We start from the raw sequence: 21,899 nt of genomic DNA on the forward strand, positions 1-21,899 counted from the left end.
CTAATGCACATTTGATGATATTAAAGTTGAGGCTTCTTCACCATTTTTTGGACCACCATTCTAGACTTGTGTAACATGTGTCACATGGTGCTTGCAGGGATGTCTGTGATCTCATGGTTACGATGCATATGAGCAACCGCCTCTGCCATATTTGTCACGTCAGAACTGATGGACCTTGTGATGAGCTGACTTTTTGACTCCAATATTTTTGCCTGAACTTCTGACATTTAAATGGATGGATGGACTTCATTTCATATTTTTCCAACTGTCATGGCACTCACATAATGCAGTTTGGTCATTTTCTTGTTGAGAGACTGATATCAATGAGCTTGATGATGCTTTTTCCTTTTCTTGGGCAATCTTTTTCATGGCTGCTCCTTGACTCAAGCCAGTGACCTTTCCATTGGGAATCAACCAAATAAGACACTAAGCTATTAGGAAATGTGTGAACAAATTGTAATTTGTAGTATACAGGAAGATAAAACATTTTCACTACCAAGAGCAAAAGAGTGACAATACAGTGACATGACATGAATCTGCATTACAAATCATATGTTAAATAGCTGCATATCAATATTATGTATGAAATAGCCAAGATTATTGTTAACTGAAAGTAGTCTCTCTTTGGAAATTGTAGTGGATAGTGAGATTAAAGGGTGCTTTACACGATGCGACATCGCTAGCGATTGCTAGCGATGTCACGATGGATAGCGACCCCCGTTGTTGGTGCGATATGTGGTGATCGCTGCCGTAGCGAACGTTATTGCTACGGCAGCGTCACACGCACATACCTATTCTGTAACGTCGCTGGAGACACCGAACAATCTCTCCTTCAAGGGGGAGGTGCGTTTGGCGTCACAGCGACATCACAAAATGGCCATCCAATAGCAGAGGAGGGGCGGAACATTCCGCCCACCTCCTTCCTTCCTCATTGCCGGTGGACGCAGGGAAGGAGATGTTCATCATTCCTGCGGTATCACACATAGCGATGTGTGCTGCCGCAGGAACAATGAACAACGTCGTACCTGCAGCAGCAACAATATTTTGAAAAGGAGCGACGCGTCAACGAGCAACGATTTTTCACATTTTTGCACTCGTTGATCATCGCTCCTTGGTGTCACACGTTGAAATGTCGCTAACGGCGCAGGATGTGCGTCACTAATGACGTGACCCCGACGATATATCGTTAGCAATGTCGCAGCGTGTAAAGCACCCTATAGAGTGTGAAATATCAAAAGTTCAAAACATTATCCTTTTGCTAGTTAGTGTTTATTGCCACCAAGTTACTCTCAATGCAAATATCAATTGTGTACTAAATATTTTTCTATTGTGCTTTTTTTAAAATCACAATAGTTACTCTAAAAACATCACCTTGTGGGGAACAGTTTCAATGCATTTCTTAGGCTTCTGATTAATCCCAGAGCTGAGAATAAATGAGCAATATATTAATAACTTGTGGTAGAAAATCTTTTTAAGTTCAGGACAATTACTGCAATGTCATCTAAGTAAATCACAGTTTTCAGAAATGTGCTTCTTCAAAGTGACAGCACATCCTCAGGAGCATTTTGTCAAAGTCCTTAAGGGAACTGGAAAACTTTTTTATCAGAACTTTCTTACAGTAAACTTTTCCCTAGTGCTATGCTGTTTCTAAGTGGATAGCTTAGAATTGTATAAAAAATGTATATATTTATTAAACAAAAAAAGTAATATCTGCAAATGAAAAGTCAAAAGTAAGTATTGTTTTAATATTTTAAAGCTAAAATATGTTTTACACCTTTTTTGTCCTATATTTAATATTAGCTCTTTAATCCACAAGCCTGTTTTCCCCTTTCTGACCAGGCTAATGTTTTCAATTCTGACCACTGTCACTTTATGAGCTAATAACTCTTGAGCACTTCAATGGAAAACAGTAATTCTCAGAATGTTTTTTTTTCATGACATAATTTACTTCATGATAGTGGTAAACCTAGAGCATTATTTTTTGTATTATTTTTTATAAAATCGGACATTTAGTGAAAATGTTTTAATTTTCAAATTTTTATTCCGTGAACCAGAAAGTTGTCACACAAAAGAGTTAATAAATAACATTTACCACATATCTACTTTTCATCAGCATGATTTATGAAATGATTTTTTTTGTTGCCAAGTTAGAGGGTTTAAATTCTATCAACAATTTCTCATTTTTCCAACCTAATTTACAAAACCATTTTTTAGTGATCACATCACATTTGAAGTTACTTTGAGGGGCCTATGTGACAGAAAATACCCAAAAGTAACATCATAGTAAAAACTGTACCCCTCAAAGAGCTTAAAACCACTTCCATAAAGGTTATTAACCCTTCAGGTGCACAGGAACTAAAGCGACGTGAAAAGAAAAAATGAAAATTTTAATTTTTCCACACAAAAATATTGTTTTAGTTTCAAATTTTGCATTTTTACAACAGTTTCAAAGGAAATTTCACCACACAATTTGTTTTGCAATTTCTCATCAGTACATCAATACCCCATATGTGGTGAAAATCTACGGTTTGGGTGCACGACAAGGCGGATGTGACTTGCATTTTATATATATATATATATTTAGATAGATCTCTAGTGAGCACCTTGAACCTTCAGGTGCTTCACAGAATTTTATAATGTTCAGCCATGAAAACAAAAAAAAAATACATTTTACCCACAAAAATGTTGTTCTAGGCTGAAATCTTTAATTTTTGCAAGTTTAATAGGAGAAAAAGCACCGTACAATTTCCTGCCCTTTTAATCCCTAGGTGCGTCACAGAATTTTATAATGTAAAAACCTGAAAATGAAAAACTAAATTTTTCCACAAAAATGTTGCTTCAATCCATTTTTGTTTTTCATTTTCACCAGGATCTGCTATTCTCATGATGCAGAACAAGTGGTAGGTACATAGTGGTGGGTACATAACATATTTACAAAGGTTTAAACTACCTGTTTAAATTTATTATTCTCTATGTACTGCTAAGTTTACCCTCAAAAGAAATCAGACACCACTGGAAGTAGATGTTTTATGAGCACCTTGAACTCCCTAGTGCTTTAAAGAATTTTATAACGTTGAGCCGTAAAAATAAAAAAATAAATTTTTATCACAAAATTGTTACTTTAACCATATAGCTTTTTTCACAAGTGTATCAGGAAAAAATGCACCATACAATTTATTTTTCAACTTCACCTGAGTACGCTGATACCTCACATATGGTGGAACTCACCTGTGTGAGCGCACGGCAGGGCTCGGAAGGGAAAGAGAGCATTTTCACTTTTTTAATGCTAAAATAGCTGCAATTGTTAGCAGATGCCATGTCATATTTGGAGATTCCCTGATGTGCCTAAACAGTGGAGTTCCCAAACAAGTGACCCCATATTGGAAACTAAACCCCTCAAAGAATTTATGTAGATGTTTGGTGAGCACCTTGAATCCACGGATGCTTCACAGAATTTTATAGCGTTGAGCCGTGAAAATAAAAAAATACAGTTTTACCACAAAATTGTTACTTCAACCAGATAGCTTTTTTCACAAGGGTAATAGGAGAAAATACATCATACAATTCATTGTTAAACTCCTCCTGAGTACCTTGATACCTCACATATGCTGGAAATTAACTGTTTGGGCGCATGGCAGGGCTCAGAAGTGAAGGAGCGCAATTCACTGCCAAATTGGCTGGAATCATTAGCGGACATCATGTTGTGTTTGGAGAGCCCTTGATGTGCATAAACAGTTGAGCTCCACCAAAAGTGATCAAATTTTGGAAACTAACCTCTCAAGGAAATTATCTAGATTGTTGGTGGTCGCTTGGAACCCCAGGTGCTTCACGGAATTTTATATTGTTGAGCCAGGAAAATGAAAACATACATTTTTAACCTAAAAAATGTATTGTTAACCACAAATTTTTCAAATTTACTAAGGTAACAGGAGATAATGGACAGTACAATTTGTTGTGCAATTTCTGCTGAGTATGCTGATACCCCATATGTGGTCTAAAACTACTTTTGAGGCTCACCACAAAGTGAAGAAGGGAAGGAGCGCCATACTGGAATGCAGATTTAGTTGGAATGGTTTGCGGGTGTCATGTCACATTGGCAGAGCCAATGAGGTGCCAGAAAAGCAACTCTGTTTGGCCTCCTTTCAGCGGTGTCCATCTTTTGAAAAGTGAACAAAACTGGTGATCACCGTGCTTTTGTGCATGCCTAAAAGAGGTGTAAAAACATGGACACTGCCAGACCACAGGACAGACGTGAGGTCAAAGTGACTCCCTTTGCCTCACAATAGTGAATTTTCCATTGAGAATTTTGTCTGAATCCTGTTTTTCAGATATTTAGAGTATGTGCCCACGATCCGCTCATGCTGTGTCCTGGACGCAGCGTGTCTTCTCCTGCGGAGACTGCTATAGCTAGGGAAGCCACTGCACACGTCAGCTTATGCTGCTGAGAAAAGAAGCACAGTGGGCATGAGATTTCTATAAATCTCATCCACTGTGCTTGTTCTGTACAATGCAGCATTTTGGAGGCAGTCAAAACACGTTGAATATGTTGTTATTCCTGATCGTGGCCAAGTACACTTACACATAATCCCCGATATAAGCACTCAATGTAGAGTGCAGGATAAATATATGCTGTGCCATACTGCAATCTTTGTGAGGCAGAATTAACAAATCAACAACGGTTGAAGAATTTGTTTTGCTTATTTATTTTTTACACTATTCAGCTTGAGGTACTGATGATTAGGCAGCTTAATTCCTCTGGTCAGTATGATTATAGCGATATCAAATTTATACTATATTTTGAGTTTGGCTACTATCACACTAAAAACGCTTTTTAACAAAATAAAGGTTTTTTGCATCACAGAATGTTGATAGTTATAGTTTTTTTTATGTTTCTGCCAACAGAATCATGTGGGGCTTGTTTTTTGCATGATGAGTCACAGTTTTTATTGGAACCATTTTGTTCCACATAATATTTTTTGATCGCTTTCTATTCCACTTTCTGTGAGGCAGAATAAAAAAAAATAACTCAGGAAGTTTTTTTTGTGTTTGTCTTTATGTCATTCATCATGCCATAAAAATTTTAAGACAGTTTTATTCTTCAGGTCAGTACAATTACACTAATACCACATTTATATAGCTTTTTTTATGTTTTGCAGCTTTTAAACCATAAAAACAATTTTATAGAAAAAAAAAACAGTTTTTGCATTGCTGACTGAGCTTTATGGTGTTTTTTTGTGGGACAAGATGATGTTTTCAGCGGTACCATTTTTATGTATATATGACCTTTTGATCGCATTTTAGTACACTCTTTTGTCAGCTGTACGATGAAAAGACAATTTTTGCTACATTTTTTATTTATATTTTATAATGTTCACTGAAGGGTTAAATAGTAATACAGTTATATAGATCGGGTTATTAAGGATACGGCAATATTAAATATGTGTACTTTTTTGAGTTTTTTACACAAATATAACTATTTATTGGAGTAATGGTTTTATTTTTTGTTCTTTTTTTCTGAATTTTTTAAATATTTATTTATTTTTTTTAATTTTTACATAGTCGCTTTTAGGGACATTACCCCACAGTACTCTGATTCTAGCTGCGATGTTCTGTAGTGCTGCAGAACATTGCAGTTTTCAGAACTGCCCAATGAAAGCTTGAAGTGATCATGCTGTAGTATGATCATCCAGACTTTCCATAGTCAGGTGACCCGAGATTATCATGACAACCTCGGGTAGCCATAACAACGATCATGCCCTCGTGATTAAATCGCGAGGGTTCATATCAAAGGGGAGAGGGAGCATGATCCCTTTCCCAATTCACTATGTGCCACAATCGATATTGATCACGGCATTTAAGGGGTTAAAAGCCATGCATGGGGCAGGCACCTTTTCTGGCTATGAAGGCCGGGGCTCAGCTGTTGAGTAAGCTGAGTCCTTGACAGTGAATGCCAGTACGTCCTTGGTTGGTAAGTACTCGAAAAATAGAATAAACAGGTAATTCCTTGGTCAGGAAGGGGTTAAACACTGTTCACTATTTAGTTACTTTTCTTTCCAGATCATTACATAACTTGCAAAACTCAACTTATATGTTTTTACTTTTTTACTCATTTCACATAAATAAAAACATTTTTTTTTTTAATTTTATGAGTGGGGAGGTGGGGAAGAGGAGGGGAAACCATATACTGAGATGCATGAAGTTTTTATTTAGTTCTGTAGGGGTTCAATTTTCTGTGGGTTAATATGCAGTGTTCATTGCTGCTATATTTGGCTAAATATGAAGTTTGCTCACATTCTAATTAATTTTCATAGTTGTATATCCATATTGATTTGCTACTATCATATGGTATAGCACAACCAATCTGGAGGGACTATCATATCATGTATAAAAGCAGAAGTAGGAAATTCAGCAGTTATTTTGTGGTGAATCTAGAAAATGAGAGGACATGATTGCTCATATCTTTTTTTATAGAGAAAGGCATAAGACACTGATAAAACTGTGCAGATAGTGTGTGACAACAAAGCAATAGAGAAGACAAATGTGTGAAAAAAGGGGGCAAAAATGTTGTAATAAATTTATTTAAATCAAACTGTCTCACAAGTGTGCTTGTCACAAGCAGTACTGTTTTTTGCACAATTGTTTTATTAGTACAAGCCTCACCACTACTACTGCCTGCAGCCTGTTGCCACCGTTTTTTTCTGTGTACCTACCATTTCTTAGGGGAAAACTGTGATTCAAATACTAAAGTTCGCTCTAGTGTACTAAAAATGTATATTAAAAGGACAAGTTATAGTAGTAATGGATGTGGACAAAGTAAAAAAAAAAGTACGACTATATTTAACTATAAGAATGTGGGAGCCACAAGTAGCAGTAACAGGAGGCCACTGGCATTAGGTCCAAATATAAAATTTGCCTAGAAATTGTTATATATGCACTTTGCATATATATATGCACATTTATATGCATGGATTTGTCCAGAATTCCTTTTGATTTGTAGGTGGTACTCATTATTAGTAGAGATGAGTGAATCATTTGAAATTCAAATTCTCCAGCTTTGCTGAATTTTGTCTGGATATTTTTCTTTGTGGAGAATTAATTCTCCATGAACTGAAAGGACTCCAAAGCCTCAATTGCCCTGAACCATTCCCCACAACAATCCGAGACTTTACTAAAGTCCACACTAATCCGTACTTTCCACTCCCGACTTCAAGACTTCTCCCGAGCTGCACCAATCCTCTGGAATGCTCTAGCCAAAGAATGTATTAAATAAAAATAAAATGATAAGGCATATTTTTCACAGTCCTGAGCCTACTTGTTAGGGCAGGAAAATATTGCCTTGTTATGGTGGTGCATTGTTACAATTCAAAACACTTGATCTAAATCATGTCGATCAACTGTTTCATGCAGGTGCCTAATCCTGAGCAAGGGTTTACCAAGAGAATTTATACAAATAAAACCTCATTTCTACAGAAAGTTATGACAATGGAAAATTATGGGTAGAGGCTCACTGGGATCTGGCAGCCATGGACTACCAACATTCACCTTTTTGCTCACCTTTATCAGGAATGTGGGCTTCCATTCCATTTTATATTTAAAGGGCTTATGAAAAATGTTGAGGGCTGTTGAGCAATCTAGCTTAGTCCAGATGGCACTGCATACAGTGTTAGTAAGCATGTAAGACTGGAAGTACGGCACTCTTGGAGTTATGACTGGTGTATGGATAGGGTCCAACCCTGTAATACAAGGTTCAAATAATCCGGTACTCATATGTATTAAAATGAAACAAAAGATCCCTTTAATAGGATGCAACATGGGTAGAGTAAAAATTAAATTGACGTTTCGGTCTCACCGACCTTTTCCGGCCTTGTGGTGGACGAGGATATTAGGATGCCTGAGTATTGTGATAGTTCACTGTGGGATAAAGCATATATACAGTGTATATATATATATATGTATATATATATGCTATATCCCACAGCGATCTATCGCAATACCCAGGCATCCCAATATCCTCATCAGCACAGCAGCGATTCCCATGTGGTGCACCTCTCACATACTTACCGGTTGTCCACCACAAGCGCTATTGACAGTGCATTTTTTCAGAAACGTTGGTGGACCGAAAAGTTTCATTTTAATATATCTGAGTGCCAGATTCTTTGAACTTAGCATGTAAGCCCATGCCACTGCTTTCACTCTATGACCACACTAATGTAGAATGAGTGCTACAGGCCAGTGGTGTGGATCTGAGCCTATAAGACATGAATTGCCTACCTTTCTAACAGGTGATAAATGTAATTTGTGAGTTCATTATTTATGATACAATAATATTTACTTGTAATATGGCTCCCTTTTCAATTCCCGTGGTTTCCATTGTAGTGTATCTTTTCATAATGATTCTAAGGAAAACTTTAGCCTGGTCATAAATAGAAGTCATTGCCTTTACTAGAGTTCTAATGCATATTATAAAATTTCCATGCACAATGATAATACCATTTGGAACACCTCAATACCAAAACTAATATTTGCAGATTTGCCCAATTAGTTGATTATGTTCAGTGAATGTATGTGATATTCGTAAGCTATCTGTTTCCTGGGTAAATCAACAGTTGAATCTTGAAAATGGAAAAACAATGTCATTAACGTGATAATATATGTGATACTTTATAGCTCATTTATCTTAATATATGACCCACAAGGTGACACTAAGTGTGTGAAGTAAAACAATTAAGTTCTGTGAGAGTGAAAAATATAGCTCCTGTCCATGTCGTTGCCACCCTCAGAAAATTGCAGACTAAAACATGAAAGATGACGGAGAAAAACTAAAGTGCATTTAATCTCTCTTATTTAAAAATGCTGTCAGAGCCGTGTTGACTCCTCTCTATTTGTTCAGCTCCAATTCACTGGAGCATAACACGATAATCAGTCATGTGCTCCAATGTTAATCCTGACAGGGAAAGTGGTGGTAGATACAGAAGACAATACATAGGATGAGCAGGACATATATTACTTTGGTTATATTTATTTTCTTTGCATTTATTCAAAACGCAATGATATAAAACAAATCATTTTGATTAGAACGAAGATTACCATGATAATTTATTAGTCAATCTCTTAGCTTTTGGGGGTTTTGTAAACATTTCGAAACTGTGAATTTGTCTTAATTCAAGTTTGAAATGTAAAATGACATCTTGTAATATTTGGGGGTTGTTGTACCTAAAGCACGTGCTCACAGGCAATGAAAATAAAAAACCCTTTGGCCATCCTTAGAGAGATACTTGGGAAGAAGTATCCTTAGAACCCAGGTAATCCTACTCTACCCCCCTCTTATCTCCTTTTCCCACAATCTCTTACAAAATTTCTCCTGTGCATCCCTCATACTCTGGAACTCTCCACCCCAACATATCAGGCTCTCGCCTACCATGGTAACCTTCAAAAGGAATCTGAAGACCTTCCTCTTTTGATAAGCCTACAAACTACAGTAACCCTCAGTACACTTTATTGCTGCATGACCAGCTCTACACTCACCAACTGTATCTTCACCCATCCCAGTAGACTGTGAGACCTCGTTGGCAGGGACCTCTCTCCTCCTATACCAGTCTGTGCCTTGTATTATAGATGATAATTGTACCTTTTTATATTATGAATACCCATTTCCACATGTAAAGCACCATGGAGTAAATGGAACTGTAATAATAAATAACAATATTTATTTATGTTGTTCTTTGGCATTCTTGTAATTCAATATATATATATATTTATATATATATTTATATATATATATATATATATATATATATATACAGTTGAAGCCTGAAGCTTATATACAGTCATATGGAAAAAGTTTAGGCACCCCTATTAATGTTAACCTTTTTTCTTTATAACAATTTGGGTTTTTGCAACAGCTATTTCAGTTTCATATATCTAATAACTGATGGACTGAGTAATATTTCTGGATTGAAATGAGGTTTATTGTACTAACAGAAAATGTGCAATCTGCATTTAAACAAAATTTGACTGGTGCAAAAGTATGGGCACCTCAACATAAAAGTGACATTAATATTTTGTAGATCCTCCTTTTGCAAAAATAACAGTCTCTAGTCGCTTCCTGTAGCTTTTAATAAGTTCCTGGATCCTGGATAAAGGTATATTTGACCATTCCTGTTTACAAAACAATTCCAGTCCAGTTAAGTTTGATGGTCGCCGAGCATGGACAGCACGCTTCAAATCATCCCACAGATTGTCAATGATATTCAGGTCTGGGGATTGGGATGGCCATTCCAGAACATTGTAATTGTTCCTCTGCATGAATGCCGGAGTAGATTTGGAGCGGTGTTTTGGATCATTGTCTTGCTGAAATATTCATCCCCTGCGTAACTTAAACTTCGTCACTGATTCTTGCACATTATTGTCAAGAATCTGCTGATACTGAGTTGAATCAAGATTTCCGGCGCCAGCATTGGCCACACAGCTCCAAAGCATGATGGAACCTCCACCAAATTTTACTGTGGGTAGCAAGTGCTTTTCTTGGAATGCCGTGTTTTTTTGCCTCCATGCATAACACCTTTTTGTATGACCAAACAACTCAATCTTTGTTTCATCAGTCCACAGGACCTTCTTCCAAAATGTAGCTGGCTTGTCCAAATGTGCTTTTGCATACCTCAGGCGACTTTGTTTGTGGCGTGCTTGCAGAATTGGCTTCTTTTGCATCACTCTCCCATACAGCTTCTCCTTGTGCAAAGTGCGCTGTATTGTTGACAGATGCACATTGACACCATCTGCAGCAAGATGATGCTGCAGGTCTTTGGAGGTGGTCTGTGGATTGTCCTTGACTGTTCTCACCATTCTTCTTCTCTTTGTGTGGCACAACGATAAATCCTAGGCAGCAAGCCCGCTGTCTGGGTGTTATACTTGACACTCATCTCTCCTTCACCTCCCACATACAATCTCTTGCCTGCTCTTGCCGCTTGCACCTCAAGAACATCTCTAGAATCCGCCCCTTTCTCACAATGGAAATGACAAAAACCCTCACCGTGGCCCTGATCCACTCTCGCCTTGACTACTGTAGCTCTCTATTAATTGGTCTCCCCCTAACTAGACTCTCTCCTCTACAGTCCATCCTTAATGCAGCAGCCAGGGTCACCTATCTTGCTAACCGCTACTTGGATGCCTCTGCCCTATGCCAGTCATTGCACTGGCTACCCATATATAACAGGATCCAATTCAAACTGCTTGTTCTCACCCACAAAGCTCTCCACAATGCGGCACCCCCCTACATCTCCACCCTCCTCTCTGTCTATCACCCTACCCGTTCTAGACGCTCTGCAAATGACTTTCGACTAACATCCACACTAATTCGAACCTCCCACTCCCGAATCCAAGACTTCTTCCGAGCTGCACCAAACCTCTGGAACGCTCTACCCCAAGAAGTTCGGACGAATCACAACTTACTTACCTTCAGACGCACCCTAAAAACACATCTTTTTAGGGCGGCCTATCACAATCCCTAGCCAAACTAATTTCACCTAATCCCTCCACAACTTCTCAGATAAGTACCCCACGTCAAACTCCATGGCACCCAAATGCATCTCAAGGTCCTGGCCAATTGATCCATGAAGCCATTATCTGTCCCTCATTTTCTTGAGATGGCTGGATTGTCATTGTAAATAAGCACTTATACCTTGTCCCCCCCATCTCACTGTAGATTGTAAGTTCTCACGAGCAGGGTTGTCTTTTTTTCCCTTTAAATGTTGTATTTTCGATAACTGTTACTTGTTTGTATATCATCCTCCTGAACTGTAAAGCGCTGCGGAATATGTTGGCGCTATAGAAATAAAGATTGTTATTATTATTATTTATTTTCTGCCTTTCTGATATTTTTCTTGGCCTGCCACTTCTGGGCTTAACAAGAACTGTACCTGTGTTCTTCTTCTATTTCCTTACTATATTCTTCACAGTGGAAACTGACAGTTTAAATCTCTGAGACAACTTTTTGTATCCTTCCCCTGAACAACTATGTTGAATAATCTTTGTTTTCAGATCATTTGAGAGTTGTTTTGAGGAGCCCGTGATGCCACTCTTCATAGGAGGTTCAAATAGGAGAACAACTTGCAAGTGGCCACCTTAAATACCTTTTCTCATGATTGGATACACCTGCCTATGAAGTTCAAAGCTCAATGAGGTTACAAAACCAATTTAGTGCTTTAGTAAGTCAGTAAAAAGTAGTTAGGAGTGTTCAAATCAAGAAATTCATAAGGGTGCCCATACTTTTGCACCAGTCAAATTTTGTTTAAATGCGGATTGCAGATTTTCTGTTAGTACAATAAACCTCATTTCAATCCAGAAATATTACTGAGTCCATCAGTTATTAGATATATGAAACTGAAATAGCTGTTGCAAAAACCCAAATTGTTATAAAGAAAAAAGGTTAACATTAATATGGGTGCCCAAACTTTTTCATCTGACTGTACGTATATATATATATATATATATATATATATATATATATATACACATATGCATGGTTTTCTCACTATCTGACATTAAATTAGAATACACCTTTCCCATTTTAGGTCACTTAGTATTGCCAAAATTATTTATATTTCCCAAATGTCGCAATAATGAGAGAGAGAGAATGTTTTAAGGCATTTTTATTACTTTCTGCAACGTCAAATGTTTACATACGTTTCATTAGTATTTGGTACTATTGCCTTTAAACTGTATTACTTGAGTCAAACGTTTTAAATATCCTTCCACAAGCTTCTCACAATAGTTGGTAGGCATTTGGGCTTATTACTCCTGACTTGACTAGTCTAACTGAGCCATGTTTGTAGGTCGTCTTCCTTTCACCTGCGTTTTGACCTTTGCCCATAAATTTTCAATAGGATTGATTTCAGGGCTCTGTGATGGCCTCTTTAAAACATTAACTGTGTTATCCTTAAGCCACTTTGTGAACAGTTTGTCAATATGCTTTTGGGCATTATTTATTTGGATGACATCTATTTTGTGAAGTGCAACAGTTCCTCCTGCAGCACAACAATCCCACAATATAATGCTGCCACCCCCGTGATCCATGGTTTGGATGGTGTTCTTAGGCTTCAAAGCTTTTTCCTTTTTCCTCCAAGTGAAACAATGGTCATTATAGCCAAACAGTTCAATTTTAGTTTTGTCAGACCACAGGACATATCTCCAAAATTGAAGGTCTTTGTTTCGGTGTGCATTTGTAAACATTAATCTGGCTTTTTTATGTTTCTTTTGGAGTAATGACTTTTTCCTGGCAAAATGGCCTTTCAGCCCATGTTGATACAGTACTTGTTTTACTGTGGATAATGACACAATCTTACCAGCCTATGCCAGCATCTTCACAAGGTCTTTTGCTTTTGTTCTTGGGTTGATATGCACCTGTCTTACCAAAGCACATTCATCTCTGGTACACAGAACCTGTCACCTTTCTGAGTGATATGGCACTTGCATATAATTGTTTGTACAGATGGTTGAGGCACTTTCAGGTATCTGAAAATTGAACCCAAGGATGAACCAGACTTGTACAAGTCCACAATTCTATTCCTTACATCTTAGCTGATTTCTTCTGACTCTCCCATGATGCTACACAAAAAAGCAGTGTATTTCCGGTGTGCATACATCGACAGGTGCATCTTGAATTAACTCAGATGTTGCCAATAAACCTATCAGAAGCTTCCAAAGACATGACATCATCATATGGGCTGTCCCATATTGTTTAAAAGGCATAGTACACTTAGTGGATGACACTTTTAATTTTGCAGAAAGTAATAAAAAGGTCTTATAACATTTTCTCTCTCTCATTGTTCTGGCATTTGGCAAATACCAATAATAATAATTTTGGTTCCTAATTGACCTAAAACGGGAAAGTTTTATTCTGATTTCATGTCAGATAGGGAAAAAAACATGCATATGTGTCTTTTTAGATAGTGCATGTAAAATTCTATAATATAACTATATATAAATATTTTTATATTTACAGATTATCGCAAAAGTGAGTGCAAAGCTCAAATTTTAAGAAGATTTTCCAGATTTTTCCAAAGACATCCATCATACTTGGTAAATGAGTCGAGCCCCTCCGAGCATCACAATGTTTGTTACGAGTAGTGAGCACCGGAGCATTTAGTGCTCGCTCATCACTACAAATGATAGTAGAATAGTTTGTGAACTCCATATACAGATCCCCTAAGTGCCATATTTTGGAAATTATACCCCTAAGGCCAGAGTGACACTTGCAAGTGCCTTGCACGAGTCTCGCATCGCATCACTCGGCACAGCCGCACACTCTCTTGACAGTAGCAGGTCGGTTGCATGTATCTCTATGCTGCTGAGATGCTCCTGTCCAGAGAGCATCAGGCTGTGCTGGGTGATGCGATGCAAGACTCGAGCAAGTTACACGCAAGGCACTCGTAAGTGTGACTCTGGCCTAAGGCAATTTATCCAAAGGTGTAGTGACAATTTTGACTTCATTGGTGTTGGTGTCTTCCAGAAAAAAGCAGCAGTGGATGTTGCTGAATGAAAATCACAAATCTACCATTGTAGCACCAGTACATTGTAGTGTCCAATATGTTTTAGTCCCATACATTGTGCCCAGCCCATGCTCCTTGAGACATGCACCCTGTAAATGAATGGCTCTCATTCCTACATAAATGCCAAACATGTGGATTTTGGATGTGGTATTTGTACACTATGGAACTCATAAGAGAGGTGAGCATTTGGATTTGGGAGCACATAATTCACTGTATTTCTTTTGGAGGGTGAGAAGCCATAGCACTTTTACAGAGTCTTTGAGTTACTAGCAATGTGTAAACCGTCCATATTTCCATTGACGGATGATGGAACTGAGTGGGAATTTGTTTTTTGTGGATTGAGTTAAAGCTTTTGTTGAAAACATTGTACATAACATTTAGGATCACAATGATTTTGTGCTCTACGTTTAGCACTTACATTGGGGGTACTATCTAAATCTCTAAATGTTGGGCTTCAGAAAAAAAAACCCTGATGAATGCATTCACTATAATGAGGCAACAGAGACATTTTAGATTCTGTCTGGCCTCTGTTTAGTAGCATCCTTATTTGCAGAGGTGCACGCCATAGGTTGAGAACACCTTACCAATCATCACATCTGGGTTCTTTATAGGTCATTTCTTGAACCTGTCAAATCTGAACGTCAAAAAATACAATCGTCTCTATTTTAATTACAATATTATTGAATTTTCCACATAAAAATATGGAAACTCTCAATTAATTAGTTCCTTCCTACATACTGTATATCCTCACAAATGCATAATATGAATTATAATCAGTAAAACGCTAAACGTATATTATGTAAACAAGCAAATACAAACAGCCGTCTTGACATTCAATAAAAATCGTATCCAGCATGTTCAATTGAATTCATTTAATTTATTATGCATGCTAATATTTATAAAAAATAATACAGTGCAAACAGAACAGTCAAGAAGTACTAAAATGATGAAACTAAATCCAGTCTTTAAGCTCGGAGAACCACTTAAAATTAATGCTATAGCAGTTCATGATGATTTCTTTCCTTTTTTAAAATACATTTATCAATGTCAGTAGTTTAGTTGAAGTAAGAAAAAAAAATCTGCTCAGTGTCTGAAATAAAAGGCAAACAAATAGTTTCATTTTCTATGTCAAGAAAAACATTACATTTCATGAAAAGACAATAGGGTGTGCTGACTTTCTTTTGATCAATTGAGCAACCACTACATATGGTCACATTAGTAGGTAAGGAATATTTTTCAGTTTGTATATTCAGTTTTATATATATATATATATAGAATTGCCTTATACTGTCTGTCTGTCTGTCTGTATGTCTCTCTTGCTCCAAAATGATGTCATTACAGTGAAAACTGTCGCAGTGGCCACTCGGCTCGGCCCGGCCACGCCCCCCGCATTCATTGGCCGCTCGTCTCGGCCATGCCCCCCGGCACGCATTGGCCGCTCGGCTCGGCCCGGCCACGCCCCCGGCACGCATTGGACACTTGGCCACGCCCCGGAACACTGTGCTCGCTTGGCCACGCCCCCCACACACTGTGCCCGCTCGGCCATGCCACCCGCACACTGTGCCCACTTGGCCATGCCCCCCGAACACTGCGCCCACTCGGCCGTGCCCCCCGCACACATGGGCACCTATACACCTCCCCCCACGACTACTCCACTTATTAGACACCTTCCCACAGGACTACTCCTCCTATTAGACACCTCCCACTTAGGACTACTCCTCCTATTAGACACCTCCCCCCAGGACTACTCCACCTCTTAGACACCTCCCTCAGGACTGCTCCACCTATTAAACTCCTCCCCCCAGGACTATTCCTCCTATTAGATTCCTCCCCCCAGGACTACTTCTCCTATTAGACTTGTCCCCCCAGGACTACTCCTTCCATTAGACTCCTCCCCCCAGGGCTACTCCTCCTATTAGACTACTCTTTTCCAGGACTACTCCACCTATTATCCTCCTCTCTCCCCATGACTACTCCTCCTATTATATTCCTCTCTCCCCAGGACTCCTCCTCCTATTATACTCCTCTCTCCCTAGGACTACTCCTCTTATTATACTCCTCTCTCCCCAGGACTACTCCTCCTATTATACTCCTCTCTCCCTAGGACTACTCCTCTTATTATACTCCTCTCTCCCCAGGACTACTCCTCCTATTATACTCCTCTCCCCCTAGGACTACTCCTCCTATTATACTCCTCTCCCCCCAGGACTACTCCTCCTATTATACTCCTCTCCCCTCAGGACTACTCCTCCTACAGTATTATACTCCTCTCTCCCCAGGACTACTCCTCCTATTAGGCTCCTCTCCCCCCAGGACTACTCCTCCTACAGTATTATACTCCTCTCTCCCCAGGACTACTCCTCCTACTATACTCCTCTCCCCCCAGGACTACTCCTCCAACACATACTGCACAAAACATACCTCCCCCCAAAACACACACACACACACACAACACTGCAGACACACAGCGCTCCACAAACAACTCAACACACACACAACGCAACACACAAACAACACCGCTCTCACACCCCCCACACCCAGACAACACCCAGAACATTTACAGCGCCCTACACAAACACTTGGCAACTACACACAACGACATCTATATATATAACAAAAATCATACATTAACTACACAATAAATTCTAGAATACCCGATGCGTTAGAATCGGGACACCTTCTAGTATATATATATATATATATATATATATATATATATAAAAAACAACTGTTCTTTCTGTAAAAGTCAAACATTTTTAGAATTATTGGTTGCATACTGTAGGCAGAGTTAATGCAAATGCTGGTCCCACAATTAAACTGCTGAGATGGTTAACTTATGTAAAGATCCAGACTGGAGAAAGTTTCTGAACTACAAGAAAGTGATATATATATATATATATATATGTATATATATATATATATATATATATATATATATATATATATATATATATATATATATATATATATATATATATATATATATATATATATATATATATATATATATATATTATATATATACCTTTTCCATCAACTGATTGTTTACATCAGAGAGATACTGTACATCAGAAACGCTCTGTAACTAACTCCATGTCAGACTTTTCATCCTGGAAAACAACTGACAGTAACTCTAATGTCAGGCCCACTGTGACTTTCTAAAAAGTCAGTAACTTCACATTTACTAAATGGAATGGGGAAGTTTTGTGTATTCTATTGAGAACACTTTAATGCAATGGTTTGTGTCTCATCATTAGCTTATATTTCTGAATCTTTAAAAGGCAGATAATAAAAATAAAATAAGTCTAGAAGAAATGTAAAGGGTTTTACTGAGTGAATGCTACCCGTATTGGGTGGACTGTCTATTAAAACAACGGTAGGTGAAAAGTTCGGTATGGGACCTGGATTTGACCTAAACCCCATTAGAAGTCACTAATTCGGCAGTTCAGGTCTCTGCCCACACATAGCCAGTCATACACAGATTGCTTCCAGGGGTGAGAGGGCAGGGTTTTTCCTTTTTTTTTGGTGCACACTACATCCGATCATGCTGTTGTTAACCCCAGGGCGAGCTATTCAAATACTGTAAGCGGCTGGCACTGGGCTGAGCACCGAGTGTATCTGAGAACAGCGATGCTTGCGAGAGTGGTTTGCATACATAAAGCACCCGATCTCTGAACTTTTTTTAAACACCGTAAACATTTTTGATAAAAGTTAAAAGTCCTTTTATTACTGTATATTTATAATTCCTTTTCCTTTTAAATCAACATATGGATTTTTTTTAATTAAAAAAAATCTATAATGTAAAGCCACCCTCAACCTTCAATCTCAAACACTATTTTTGTGGCTTTTTTATATGGATTTTACAAGCATCACAAATATCATACATTTTATGGGTGCCATCTTTTTTTATTGAGACATTCTTTTTCTTTATGTGTATTTTAAATCTTTAAGAATATCTAATTGGAACACATGAATTATGAGGCATTTTGAAATATTGCTGCTGATCCAAAAATTGCAGCAAAACTGAATTTGTAGTATTTTATTTTTACATGTTGACTTACAGTTAAAAACTTAATGTTTAATTTTTGGATGTTTCGTTTTAGAGGGGCAAAAGACAAAAGAACAAAACTCTGAAAAAAATCCTAAATGCACTACATTTGAAATCCTTCATAAGGAACTTTGAGTAAAAATATTATTCAATTGACTAGAATATGTTGACATGTTAATTTTTCATTTTTACTTTCTGTAACTGAACCTAACAAAAGCATGTGTTCTCTTCATTGTCCAATGCTAAATTTACTTGCCTAAACAATATTAACTGTCAATCAAAGACATAGTAGGCTTAGGAGGAAATAAACTTAAGACAGGCAGCTATTAGACCAAGCATACTGTACATCAAAGAATTTCCAAGGGGCATTTTAAAACATAAACAAGGATTTATATTAACATTCTAAGGAAGTTCAATGAAAGGTCGAGTGATTTAACTTTCTATGCATTCTCCATGTTGCCCTGATTAAAATACATACCTTTATCATCATATGCAGATTAACTGACATTTCCGAGATGAGGTGATTGTCCTGCTAATGACTACTAATCTAGTAATACTGCTATTCTATTGAACTTGAGGCTTTATTACATAAACTAGCTAATTTGAGACTTCAAAATTCCATAAAACAAAATTGTATTAGCAAACCTTATACTCTATTAAGAAAATTAACAAATATCATAAAAAGACACATTTACATTCAATGTGATATATTGCTATATTTAATAATTAATTTATGTTATAAGTTGAACTTGGTGAACCTTGTAATTTCTTTCAACTGTAAAACTGTTAGATTATGAAAATGTGATTTTTGATGAAAATAAATCTCACTGATTACAGAGAAAAAGGGAGAAAAGTCACAAAAACCTGATGGACCTCAATATAAATCAATTGGATCTTTCAGTACTTATCAAGATCTATTTAAAAATATATCCCTTATAGGTGCCATGGCTTTGTTATACATGGAAACCATGAAGCTAATGTGCATTAAATTTAATTAGTGATTGGTGAATACTAAATGTTCGGATTCAGATTATTCGTCTTTAATATTTCGGACTAATCTTTTGCATAGACTCCTCTCCATTACAAACCCCGGGCTAGATGGCAGCTCTGATTTTTGACAATTCACAACTAACATCAACCTTTTTTATTACCCCAATTGCCACCACACCATGGCAATCAGGAGGTGCAGGGTAAAGCGCCACAATGCATCTAATGGATGCACCAATTGTGGAGTGACTGCGAGCTGCTATTTTTTGGCTGGTAAGAGCCCAATAACCTTGGACCTTCCCAGCCTGAAAATACCTGTCCCCAGCAGCCTCCTTTATCTGCTCTGGTTTTCAAAAATGGGCAGGAGCCCACATAATCTTTTTTTATTATTTATTGAAATATTTAAAAAAAATAGCATCAGGGAACCATTATTTTTGATATAGACAAGATAAAGCACACAGCTGGGGGCTGCAGGCTGCAGCTGTCTACTTTACCTGCTTTGGTTATTGCAAATAGACAGGGGACCACATGTTATTTTTATTTTTTTACACTGCGCCTGCCATCACAGTCATGGCAATCCCTGTTTTTTTAGGTGGCTGAATATCAGGCACAAGACATTAATGGAGGAGACTTGAAACTCACGAGGCAAATACCAAAATACTCAATGAGTAACAACTATCCGGAATACCTTAATATTCATGCAAGCAATGAATAGTTCTGAATATATTTTCTCATCATCAAACCTAATATAAACCTGTACTAGACAGATAAGAAGTATGATAATTAACTTTTTTTTTTACAAAAATGCATACCTGCTTAAAGTGTACATAAAAATCACATATGAATGTCTAGTTTATTTTTTAAAACTTACTGGATTATGTTAAAATAAACATTTTCAAAAGTAAAATGTATATCATACCTTAAATGGAAGACCTTTTTCAGCCATAGGACTAATCGGAAGGGATGCTGTACTGGTGGCTGGACTCAACTCAGTGCTCTGTTAAGAAAATAAAAGTATGAGTATTCACTTTTTGTAATACAAAGCTAATATACTGTAAACAAAAATACAATGCAAAATTAAAACTAGAAACAAATTGCGCATTTTAGTATTTCTGCTTTGTATTCGTGTGGTTGGTTTACAAACTGAAGTACTATACAGTTAAATAAATGCTAAGGTGTTTGACAGGTTGTCTACTTGTTTCTTGGTGAAGTGCGATAACAGCGAAGCAACAGATAAAGTTGTCTATAGCGCTCAAATGTGTTAATGTGACAGAAAGGTGACATGGATAATGTGACAACGAAAAAGTACTGTTTGTTGTAAAGTCAACTAAGAGCAGCATGTTGTGACATCCAGCTGCAGGTTTTTATGGGTGGCAATATACAGAATATTAAGTGAATATCATTCTTAGCCTTGACAACAAACCCATTATTTAGAGTTGAGCAAAAAGATATTCAGGATCAAGATCCATTAAGGTGTCTCTCTGATTAGTAGGCCTGGCACAACATCATAGCTGTGATATGATACAAGCATGATGTCACATCTCGGATACTGACCATAAGAGGTGCTATTGATGCTAGCTAATACACAGAGGTTTGCAGGGCTTTGGTTCATTGGCCACTGATTACTGACATGGCCACTGTACCAGGGTTTTCCAGGGTTCTTATTGCTCAACTATAGCATTATCTAAGATTGTGATCATATATTAATTTGGTTCAATATTTATATGTCATTAGGACATTGCTATTGTTATTAATAGTGATGAGCGAACACTACCATGCTCAGGTGTTCTGTACTCGTAACAAGAAGTTGGCTGCTCAAAGGGACACAACTCGTATATAAAGGAAGTCAATGGAGGAAGTCAATTTTAGTAATAGAATTCTCGGAAAAAATGCCCTAATCCTCCATTGACTTCCATTATATTCAGGTATCTGAGTCTTGCATTCATCTGCTCATTATGAGTACAAAGCACTCGAGCATGGTAGTGCTTGCTTATCACTAATTATTAACTATATTATTAACACGGTAGTAATTATTCATAGTATGTGTTATTGAAATTCAATGAATATATTGGGAAATGTTACTGAAATATACCTTAAAAGTGTCCCCTAGGTTACACTTGGCCAAATATATCCAAAAAAGTATTATTTTAGCATATGGTGACAAAGTATTTAACACTTTATTAAAATACTTGCAGTTATGTAATTGTACGAGTTCTACTTTCCAATGTTTGAGAAAAAAAATAGTCAAATGCTCACAATGTGGATCAATATAATAATACGAAAAAAAGAAATATAAAAAGAGCATGAATGTGCAGAGA

The 21,899-nt window shown here is 37.4% G+C and overlaps 1 protein-coding gene across 2 annotated transcripts in view; it reads right to left on the reverse strand.

Annotated features, from left to right (window-relative positions):
- The window catches only part of CCSER1 (coiled-coil serine rich protein 1), a 1,289,205-nt gene that overhangs the window by 224,272 nt on the left and 1,043,034 nt on the right, over positions 1-21,899 (reverse strand). For both annotated transcript variants that reach the window (XM_075337134.1, XM_075337126.1), the window contains exon 7: positions 20,501-20,578. In XM_075337134.1, the coding sequence (XP_075193249.1) occupies positions 20,501-20,578 (78 nt within the window). The remainder of the gene's footprint in view (positions 1-20,500; positions 20,579-21,899) is intronic.

The sequence above is a fragment of the Anomaloglossus baeobatrachus genome, chromosome 1 (genome assembly GCF_048569485.1).
Source record: "Anomaloglossus baeobatrachus isolate aAnoBae1 chromosome 1, aAnoBae1.hap1, whole genome shotgun sequence".
NCBI classification, from domain to species: Eukaryota; Metazoa; Chordata; class Amphibia; order Anura; family Aromobatidae; genus Anomaloglossus; species Anomaloglossus baeobatrachus.